Source organism: Morus notabilis, unplaced genomic scaffold (genome assembly GCF_000414095.1).
Source record: "Morus notabilis unplaced genomic scaffold, ASM41409v2 Scaffold602, whole genome shotgun sequence".
NCBI lineage: Eukaryota > Viridiplantae > Streptophyta > Magnoliopsida > Rosales > Moraceae > Morus > Morus notabilis.
The window spans coordinates 184,990-196,038 of NW_010358894.1; the positions used below are offsets into that span (position 1 = coordinate 184,990).

The 11,049-nt window shown below is 35.7% G+C and overlaps 2 protein-coding genes and 1 pseudogene across 2 annotated transcripts; 1 reads left to right on the forward strand and 2 right to left on the reverse strand.

Annotated features, from left to right (window-relative positions):
* LOC21398960 lies at nucleotides 1-2,731 on the forward strand (annotated as a pseudogene).
* A 578-nt stretch (nucleotides 2,732-3,309) lies between these two features.
* Nucleotides 3,310-5,308, reverse strand: LOC21398962 (serpin-Z10). Its single transcript, XM_024162646.1, is given in 5 exon segments — nucleotides 3,310-3,494; nucleotides 3,497-3,526; nucleotides 3,866-4,073; nucleotides 4,536-4,617; nucleotides 5,025-5,308. Coding segments are annotated over 5 exon segments (789 nt in total).
* A 2,123-nt stretch (nucleotides 5,309-7,431) lies between these two features.
* LOC21398963 (bifunctional TH2 protein, mitochondrial) lies at nucleotides 7,432-10,090 on the reverse strand. Its single transcript, XM_010093514.1, has 6 exons — nucleotides 9,921-10,090; nucleotides 9,628-9,817; nucleotides 8,943-9,239; nucleotides 8,480-8,852; nucleotides 8,097-8,363; nucleotides 7,432-7,832 (listed from the first exon to the last, which is right to left on the reverse strand). The coding sequence occupies exons 1-6, from the start codon at nucleotides 10,088-10,090 to the stop codon at nucleotides 7,432-7,434; spliced, it is 1,698 nt and encodes a 565-aa protein (XP_010091816.1).
* Nucleotides 10,091-11,049: the final 959 nt, after the last annotated feature.

Genomic DNA, 11,049 nt, shown 5'->3' on the forward strand with positions numbered 1-11,049 from the left:
ATGGGTGAGTTGGATTCCATATGTGAGTTGGGACTGAGTTGTTCGGTAAGACCTTTGCTGCATCATGTTAGGTAGGACCTTTGCTGCATCAGTTGCCCCTCTCTTAGAGAAAGCTCGCCCTCGAGTTGGTCAAGGAATTGTTCTGTTCCATGATAAGCATACAAGTTTTGGACATTGAATGTCTTTGAAATTGCATAAATTAGGGCTCAGTGAGTGAAAGTACATAAATTTGGGTATTTAGCTTGAATATTGATATATTGCTTACGCTGGAACTCTATTTTAGGATTTTCTGTCGTTAGAAATTTGTAATTTTGCGTTAATTTTCCTTATTTGCTATGTTTATTTATCGCGTGTAATTTGGTTTTTTTAGGGGCATTCAAGTCGATGAAAGACCAGATTGAATTGGAAGAAGAGATTAATCCTCACATCCCCACTATGTCTCCTCTGCACCTTGGTGGTGTATCGAATCCGATAGACCTGTAAGTTTATTTTTTATATTATTATTTTTATTTTTTTTTTTTGGTCTAAATTGTTGTTTGTAGTTGTTCTCACTTGTTCTGTCATACCGGTACATGATTTTTGGCAGGTTGTAATATTTTGTTCTAGTTTTGCTTACCAGAGTTTAAAACATCAAAGGAAGAGGAAACCAGATTCAAATTGCATCAAATCATCGTATGACATAGGTGTGAAGACTTTCCAAGCGGACAAATACAGGAAAGGTGCATGCGAGAAGTAAGTCGATTCCTCCTCCTCGTCTTTCTTACTCGATTGCATAATCATCTCAGTTCAATACATGTTAAACTTGACGGTGATATTTGTTTGTAATTGTATTACGAAATTTGTTTCCAACTCTGATGTGAGCTTATATCACCTATACCTGTAATTTTTCCCTGTTATCTGTTATGTGGATTGGAGAACAATGGTTTAATGATTCCTTGTTTTCGGCTGTGGAGCCATGACTCATGATGCAAAGTCCTGTATAGAAAGACCCCGCAAAGTTGGAGCAAAGTGGACAAACAAACATATTGCTCCTGATGAAAAAGTAGAGACTTTTGAGCTTGACTATGATGGAAAACACGATCGTTGGAATGGGTATGATGTGTCGGCCTATGCTCTTGTTATTGAAAGATATGAAGAAAGGGATGAAGGGCGAAGGCAATACCAAAAGGAACAACTTGAGAAATTGGTGGATGATGATGATCTGAGGGTGGATGAAGCCAGAGTTCATGAGAACAAACAAATGGATTTTGATAAGGTTGAGAAGCGAGTGCATACGACAGGTGGTGGGAGCACGGGAACTGTCAGTTATGGATATTTTTGTATCGACGTCTTTATATTGTTAACTGTAATTTGGTTGTGCATGTGCGGTTGTATACCAATGTGATTGTATTTTCTTTAACTTGTGAATTGTATTTTAAAGATAAATGTTCCCTTTCCTTGGGCTTGTAGGAATCTGCGTAATCGCGAAGACACAGCAAAATATCTCCTGAACCTCGATGTTAACTCTGTACACTATGATCCCAAAACTCGATCCATGCAAAAGGACCCTCTTCCAGATGCAGAACGAAATGAAAAGTTCTATGGAGTAAGCGCGTTTGAACTTTATCACTTGGATGCCCCCTTGCTTTTACTTGTTTTGTTTTTCCCCCTTTTTTATTAACAACTTTTAGGGTGATAACCAATGCAGAAACAGTGGTCAAGGATTGGAGTTCAAGCAGCTCAAAATACATGCGTGGGAGTCATTTGAGAAGTGACAAGATATTCAATTGCGAGCAGCTCCATCCCAAGCTGAGTTGCTTTACAAGAATTAGAGAGCCATTAAAGAAAAATTGATGTCCCAGAAAAAGTTCACGATCTTGGAGAAATATGGCAACACGGCTTCTGGGCAAGAAATTCCGAGGGAGCTTTTACTAGGGCAAACCGAAAAAGAAGTTGAATATGATCGTGCTGGTGGGATCATTAAGGGACAGGTTTGATTGCGTCGACAATTTACTCTCCATTCTTTGCTTATTATTTGCAACTTATTCTACTCAATAGCATTTTCTCCCCTTTTCCGTTCCAACTATAGTTAAGGTCTTTCTTTTCCTTAAAATGGATTACGATTTGTTACCGTTGTTTCGTTGTGAGTTTTATCCTGTTTTCGACATCTTGTTGTGCTGCTGTTCTAAGCTGTCCAAAAAATTGCATCTCTTAACTTGTGCCACTTGGGATTTAGAATATAACAAGTTCGCTCCGTCGTTAATTACAGGAGATGGCACTTCCTAGAAGCAAGTATGAAGAAGTTTTGGTCAACAACCACACGAGTGTTTGGGGTTCATACTGGAAGGGTCACCAATGGGGCTACAAGTGCTGCAAACAAATGATTCAAAAAGACCTATTGCACAGGCGCCGCTGGAGGTGAAGCAGCTGAGGCTGCATCAGATTCAAATCTTAATGAAAGCTACACGGGATGGGTTTTGTTTGGAATAGTGTTGAGACTATTTCTACAAATTCGTTTGATTTTTTTTTCTGAGATTTGTTTTGAATGGAGATTGTTTTTTTTTTTCCCCTCAATAATTCTGATAGATTGTTTTGACTTATAAGGGAAAAAAAGAATTGTTTGGTTATGTTTCTAAAAATATATGTGGAGTACATGAGATAATTGATAATTGTTAACTAATATACTAAATAATTAATAATTAATTGGTAGATAATTGATCATATTTCTCTTTTTGTTTTAAAGATAGTTTGATCATATTTTGCCTTTCATGTCTGTGGTTTTTTTCTTTACTTTTTTTATTCTCAAAAATCAATGTCGTCTCTTATATCAAACAAAAAAAAAAGAATGAATTGGTTCAAATGTCGCAGTAAAATTCATAAGAATCAAGCGTTAAAAAGATGACCGAAACATCTGAATTGATGATTGAAACAAATATATAGAAATTGTATTTAAGAAACATAAATGTTTGTATACAAAAGAACTCTTTTCCTCATAATAATAATAATAATAATAATAATAATAAAGAATAAGGGCCGACTTTTGCTATGAAACACAAGGGCTGACATTGTGAGTTGTCAGTTCGTATACAAACATATTCCTCAGGAAGAAATAATAGAATAAGAGTCTCAATTAAGCGCTCAAGCTGACAAACAAAACAGAAAACATCTCTTCCACAGTTAATTAACAAAATAAGCCATAGATTACTCTTCCACTATCTAATTAAGAAAATGACATGAAATAGTTAGAGGTAGTGACCTCAACTAATAAACAAGTGTACTTTTTTTTCCCGTCATTTTCTTCTTAATTACATTAGGATTTGATTGCACTATTCAATCCAAGAGGGGATTAACTTCTGCTACAGTGAAAACAACAAGCTTAGAAAAGTTTTCGATGATCACGAACACGAAAGGATGGTCAGCCACAAAACTCGGTTTTGGACGCTCGAACCCCATCGGTGGACCTCCACACATCATCATGGCGACAGTAACTGCAGCAGCCTCAGTACCTTGTTCTTAATTTCAATACAAGCCTTGCGAAGAATGCGATCTACGAAAACGTTGAGGACTATAAACCATCTTCAAAAAATCAGCATCCTCGCGATCGAAAGGCAATGTTAATCCTTCCGCTTCCATTAGCTTTTTTTGGTTCAAAAGAGTATGAAAATTTCATCTTCGGAATCCAGAGGACATGAAACCCCCTCAGGCTGTCGCATGTGTGGAAATGAATGGAACTTCTTGAGAAGATCTTCTAGTCCCTGTGTTTCCTTAGGGAGAAAGGTATACATAGAGAACTTCTTGTTCGTGTCTCGTATCGGAGTTGTAGAAGGTTGAAATCCTCAAATTCTCCATACCAGTAATATTTGTTTCGTTCTTTCATGAAAGGGACTTTGGTAGTTTCTCCGTAAAGAAAGGTGAAAATCCTCGGGCTTAGTCATAGAGGCATCAAACGGGGTTTTCGAGTCTCCTTTAAAGTACAATGCGTTTGCGAGACAGAGTGGCGGCGATGGTTTCAAATCCGGTGGCACGATCTCTTTGATAAGCCCTTTCGTCTCCTTCTCAGCCCATGAGTTCACCTCCCTTTTAACTTTCTCAGCCTGTTATGTACAAATGATCATCAATGATTGTTAGATTTGTTAAGAAAAAGAGAAGTTGGCAACACAATATTCATATTATGCGGTAACAATAATATTGATTAATTTGCCTAAATCTTGTAAAAGAGTTCTTGTACAAATAAAGTTAACATAACAAGGCAGTAATATGTATATATTGGTCTGTGGAGTCAAATAATACAAAACTTGTTCGTTTGTTAAAGGAAAAGAAAAAAAAAAAAAGTTCAAAAATCTTAGATATATGAGATTTCTGAACGAACCTAGTTCACAAAGGTGAAAAAAAAATATCATATGGGCTTGTACAAAATTTTAAAAATAAAAATAAAAAAAAAAGATACCTCTTTAACCAAGTCCGACATTTTCTACTCGCGCTCTGTAGATCGTACTGGTGATATTTTGGAAAGAAGGATTCAGAGGAAAGCGATGATCAGCCCAAAGAGCGTTCACCAAATTAAAGGCAGGCGCTTTCTTCTTAATTGACTTCTTTTTCTTGGGAATTGAGAACTCTTGATCCGAATATCCCAAAAACCTGTCGTGTGATATAAACGACATGTAATTAGACGCAATTGGATCACAATACGTTGGCATCATCCGATGTTGTCCCTGTGTTCTCCCATATGTAGACAAATTCGGCGCTGGTCTAGGACAGTAATTGTACCGATAATTCATTGGCTGATATGACTGATGATCATATTGTGTTATATAATTATAATGATTTGTATCTCTATACATTGCCATTCTCGAATACTGCCCGTAGTACTGATAATTCATGGGTTGATTATACGACTCATGATATTCTTGCATATAATCATAAGGATTTGGATCTCTATACATTGGCATTCTCTAATTTTGTACCTGTGTAGGCAAATTGGGCGCTGGAGGATTATATTGATACTGATGATTTATGGGATGATGAATTCGATCACGAGGCGCTACGTTGTCGTTTGGGGAGTTTTGTGGGGCACGATCAGCATCATGATGATCAGATGATTCAGATTCATCAGAGGAGGGAGCGAAAATAGACATAATGGTTGAAGAATCGGAGTTGAGATCATGGTCGTTTTTGTAGCCAAGAATCTCCAAGAACTAGACCCAGAAGCGAGCATGTTGAGAACCATGCTTATTGATAATGGAGACAACACCACGTTCTTTGAAGAATCTTCTTCCTTCTTCATCTCGTCCAGCATCAACTGCGTTGCCACTCTCATGCAGAAATCCATGGCTACGTTTTCTTGATCTCGGGGCTTAATTCGTTTTTACTCGAAGGATATGAGACTACTGAAGCAATCGTACAAGAGTTTTCGGGGGTGTACCAGAGTATACTGTTTTGGGACCTCACACACACACACACACACTATATATATATATATATATATATATATATATATATTTATATATATGTATGTATGTATATGTATATATATCTGGACGGTAAAAAAAAAAAGCCTTTTGATATTAACTTTTTTGTTTTTTGTTTTTTTTGTTGTTTTTACAGAACCGGATATATATGGGGATTATGAGTACTGTTTGTTCAAGGAAATATATGGGAATTATTTAGGTCCTTATTTATTGGGATACTTACTCAATACAGGCTAATTTTTATGATTCAGTTGTAATTAGAGCCTTTACAAACGGTAAAGAAATGTAATGAGAAAATTAATGGATTAAAAAGAAAATCAAAATAGTAGGATTAAAAGCCATTGATACTCTTTTTAAGTGTTTATTTGAATCTTAGATGGTGTAATTAGAATAATCTTATTCCCTTTTTAGTGTTTATTAAAATTAAGAATAACAATATTATAAATGTAATTATTACAAAAATCCTTTTACACAATTATATAATCTTTGACTATATAATTATTCATTAAGAGATAAGTAAATTCATTCCATTTGACAATGAATCAATACCAAGGAGGATTTGCTAAGATTGATATTCTCTTTTCTCATTCCCTATATTGGGCGGGGCTTACTAAATCTTTATTGCTAATTTTATAAGTAAATACATCATTAGATAGAAATCACTCCTCCCTTTCCCTATTTGGAAACACATTTCTCTTTCCTTATTTGAAATCACAATTTTGTAAGTAAATAAACACGCTTTGTAAGTAAATCACTCCTTCCTTTCCCTTTTTAGAGTAAGCATGCTCTTAGTTATAATGAAAAGTTGGATACATCTAACTATAAAATGCACAAAAGGAGAGCATGCAGGGAGAGCAAAACGGAACCTTAAGAAAAGCGACAACAAATTAAAAAAGAAAAAAATACAGTAGAGAAAAACACAACAGCCTAAAAGAACCACATCACGAGTAAAATGACCAAAACCGTATGTTTGGTATGATGGAACGTATATGGAAATGGAATCATGACAATTTCTGAAATTCTTAAAATTTTTTCATTTCTATTTTTCATTCCAGTCCGCCTTCGTTTTTCCTTTCTGTTTTTACTTTTTTGTTGAAAAGCTATGAGCTCAAGTCTCAAAAACAAATTTCGTGATCTCCAACAAAAAATAATTATTTGCTTCAAATCTTCTGCAGATAAATTCAAAGAGCGAAAGGTAAAAAGACGTCTTTCTGAGTAAATGGCTTTAATTTTATTACTTTATCTATGAAATACATAAAAAAAAATAACGAAGAAAATAGTGGCAGTAAATTAAGTGAGTAATATCAAATCATATAAAATCTAGCAAACCACAACAATTATATGAACGATATTACTGTGATTACTTAACGACTACACAAGCAATTAAAAACGCGAAAGACGTGAAAGGATAAAGTGACCAAGAAAAACGACAACAAAAGCTAAAAAAAACGACTTCAGATATGGCAAATACATGTTATAACGAAATATCTAAAAACGCCTATTGATCATCCAAATGAATAAAAGACGCAGCTGATTCCTTTGAGGCTTTTTCTTCTTTTTTTTTTTTTTTAATAGGTGTGCCGTAAACTTACTGCTAAGTCTTCAGCTGGTTAACGAAGTTCAGGACGTTGAGATGCAATAATAATAGCAGCTAAAAAGAGCTGAAGTTTTTTGGTTTACTTGTATCTCTTTTATAGGAGGCAGAAAAACAAAAGAAAGTAGGAAAGAAGGTGAGAAACTTATTCCTTTTTTGTCATTATTTTTTTCAATGAACAAAGGAACCTGAAAATTGGCATACAAAGGAATTATTTCTTGGTAGCCTCTGAAGAAGAAAAATAATGAATACAAGAATAAGAGCTAATCTATGGTGCTCAAGTAAAATTAGCTACCAACCACTAGCATACTCCGTATATGACCGACTAAGACAGAATTCCCATCTAGATTTTTCAAATCATAAAAGAAAACAAAATGCTAGAAAAAGTTCTCACAAGCCAAAGATGAATGCTTCAATTTCAGTCCATGAGGAGACCACATAAATTGTGCCAGGGCTTGGCTTCCAAATAGAGGAACTGTCCTTAGCAAGATCTTTCTGCATCTTTACCAAGGTAGGGAACAATGGGCCGAATTTGACAGCAAACTGAAGACCAAGTTTTGTCAGCCTTGGACTTGGATTGATCACAATGCCTATATCTGCTTCAAGCAAGCAAAGAAAGTCGCTGATATCCCTTCCGATGCAAACTGTCAAGTGCCCCACATCGCTCTTACGGTCTTTTAGGACTTCATTAAAAGATCGGAGCTTTTCCGGTGCAGATTCCACCTTCTTAAGGATTTCACCCGTCGCAACATAAGCTAACTCATTTGAATGTACATTCAGGACGTCTGAACCTGTTCATATGGAGATAGAACAAAATTATTTAATAATTTTTATCCACAAAATAACAAATGAATTATATTTTTCATGTCAAATAATGTGTGCCACTGTGCAGGACGATCTAACAGTAATCGCAAGAAGAATGATTTCAAAGCTCTAGTATAAGCATATTCACATTAAGAGATTTTATTTTGGAGGATGCACAGAACACAATGATTTCGACAAATAGAGATCATCTACTTCCCAAAGTACATGTACAGATGTTCTCAGAAGCATACCTGAAGAAAAAGCTGATCTGATGAGCTGACTAGACCAACAGTGAGAAATCACATGAACATCAATGATTGATCTTCCTTTTTTAACAATCTTTTGGAAAAACCTTCTACAACCATCATGAAGAACAATATGGTTGCCAACAAGTTTTATGGTTTCTAGGGTTAAACCGTTTAATATTCCTGACTCTTCCACCCTTGCATTTGCATTTTTCTCAACTTCTGCAACTTGTTCAAGTTTTTTGCGCAAGCCATCATAATCATATTTCTTTTCTGCAAAATATTAAACTTAAAAGTTTACAATACACCTGAAAAATTGTGAGTGTTATTTAAACAATTCTAAACCAAAGCATAAATAGAGAACAAAATCCAATGATTATTCCTAGCACCTGGCCCTGGTAGCATGCCAGAATTGACATTATTCAAGCATTTTTCAACTTCTTCAACGTGCTGTGCAGACAGATCGTCCCACGTTTTCTTCACAAGCTGAAATTTGGAGAATGCTGCGTCTTCCAGTGCGGCAGTGGAGTGGACAACAGAGCATGTCAAGTCAAAGTTGCAAAATATGGTAAGCTTTCGATTTTTGAGCTCCTGCGCACGAGACAATGGGACTACAGTTTGCTGAGAAATCGGTTGAGCAGCAAAAAATTCTACTTGGAGCTTCAAAGCTTGGTGATACAGATTCTCTATTTCATTAAGCTCCTCCTCAGTCAGAGAAGTACTTAACTTGTCCAGCAAATCTTCAGTTTCTATAGTTGATGCCTGATCTCATAAAGAATAATAAGCAAAAAGAAATTTTTGCTCCAACTAGTAAAAATGTAAAGGAAGAAACAAATTTTTAAAGGGGCAGACCAGAAAATCTTGAGAAGTATAATTCTCAATCCATTTCTTGTAACCATGATAGGGCCTGGGATCAGGAGTATCTATAGGGGCTTGTATCTCACGATAAACATCGGCATAGAATCTCATACAAGGAGCGATCACACCGAGTGTATAAGCAGCGACTTTGGTCTTCTCGAAGGGAGTTGTGATCTTGATGGGAACTTGTATGTCTTCAACTTTTCCAGACGCAATTGCAAGCAAAAAGTCTCTGTATTTGACTGTCGCATTAGAAATGCTGTCATTCAAGCCTTCAATTCCACGCAGTGCCTGCGTATTTATAGCTGGCATTGAAAAAAATTGTTTCCTTTCTTTCTTTGTTTACTTAATCAGAACTAATCTGATAAACCAAGAACCTTCATTAAAGATTATAAAAAACAAATAATGAGAGCTAAAAGAAGCTAATTTAATACCATGAGACGATGGCGATTGAGATTAAAGAAAAATTAGTTAAAGTAAATTAAGTTTGTGTGTCTTTCAATGCAATGGAAGTTCCGTTATGGAACCAATTGAATCAAAGTTTTTTTCCAAAGAAGTAGACGGGAAAGAAAAGTCTCTTTATTCTCGTTCTTTTTTTTTTTTCCAAAGAAGAAAACTAATCTAAAAAACTATAAAGACGCTTTCTTGGAAGAGAAAGAGAGAGCGAAGATGAACATACTTGGGCAAGTATATCGTCAAATGGAAGATTCTGGCCAGCCGATTTGAATATTAGAAAAGTAGAGATCATAGGTGAGCATACTGTGGCAAGTAAGTCGGTCATTTGAAAGTTCTGGAGTGCCGATTTCCTCAAATCACCTATGGCCTTCTTATCATCGTCATTTTCTACGCAATCCGCCGCCAATTCATATCTGAAAAACGAAATGATAATGGAATGCGCTTCTAATTTACTCCAAGATCAACAAATTTAACTCAAGATTAAGCGAATGGAGGTGTAGAAGTTAGGGCACATACGCTTGAGCGGAGGCATTGAAAAAATGGAGATCATGCGAGACAGAACGTCTGAAGCTCTCGGCATCCAAAGTGCCGGTGGCAAAGCTCACGAAGAGGGGAGAGCACAGAGCACAAACCGATTCTACCCTAAACTTGTTCCAACAACGAGTTGATGTTGTTTCTTTCGCCATTAAACCCTCGTATTCGAAGAAAAAATGAAGGGCAAGTTGTTCGAGAAAAGTCGCAAGTGGAAAGTGCCGGAGAAGAGAGACGGTACGGCAGTAGAGAGAGAGAGAGAGAGAGAGTAAGTGAGACAGAGAGAGAGAGAGAGAGAGAGAGAGACTCTTTGCGGGAAAATATAGAGAGGAGGGAATCTAACGGTCAAAATTAGTAAACGGCGCTCTTTTTCACCTTTCTCTCCAGTTCGGTTGAAATGAACGACAACCATATAGTTTATAAACAAGCAAATCTTGTGCCAGAAACGACAACTATTTTTACAAACGATAATGCTTATCGCAAACGACAAATGAACTACAATTTACCCCAATACTGAATTTTAAATAAACCGCAAGGCCCCGTTCATTTCACTAGTTCGAATTAACTCAAGTTTTTCTTACAGTGTTTTTGTTCACAAAAATTTAAATTCAACTTTTTTTTGTTACAATGCTTTTAATCACGTGAATTTATTTTTTAACTCAACTTCTCAACTCAAATGAGCAAAACGAAGGACAAAATCATTAGTGAAAAGAGAAAAGTATATGGTTTGCTATAATTTTGTGCTTGCTTATTATTTATACCATTCTAAATAATTAAGTGTCACTGTTTTTTAATTAATTGAATAGCAATTGTTTACTTTTAAGTGAAGTAGCATAAATAATAATTTTTACCATTTTGAGTGGTATTTTTGGTTTTTTCCTACCTAAACAAAAAATTCATTAGGAAAAACGATAAAAGAAACCCAATATAATGACCGAATAAGAGACATGCGGAAAAAAAGAAATACGACTAGAAAAAGCGACATCGTTGGATCAAACGACAATTATCTCCAAGGGCATAAACTGGAAAAGTAAGAAGACCAAAAGAGTTCTAGCAGTAGCAACAACAAAAAAAGGACTAAACCAGAATATTACTAAGCAGTAGCAACAAAAAA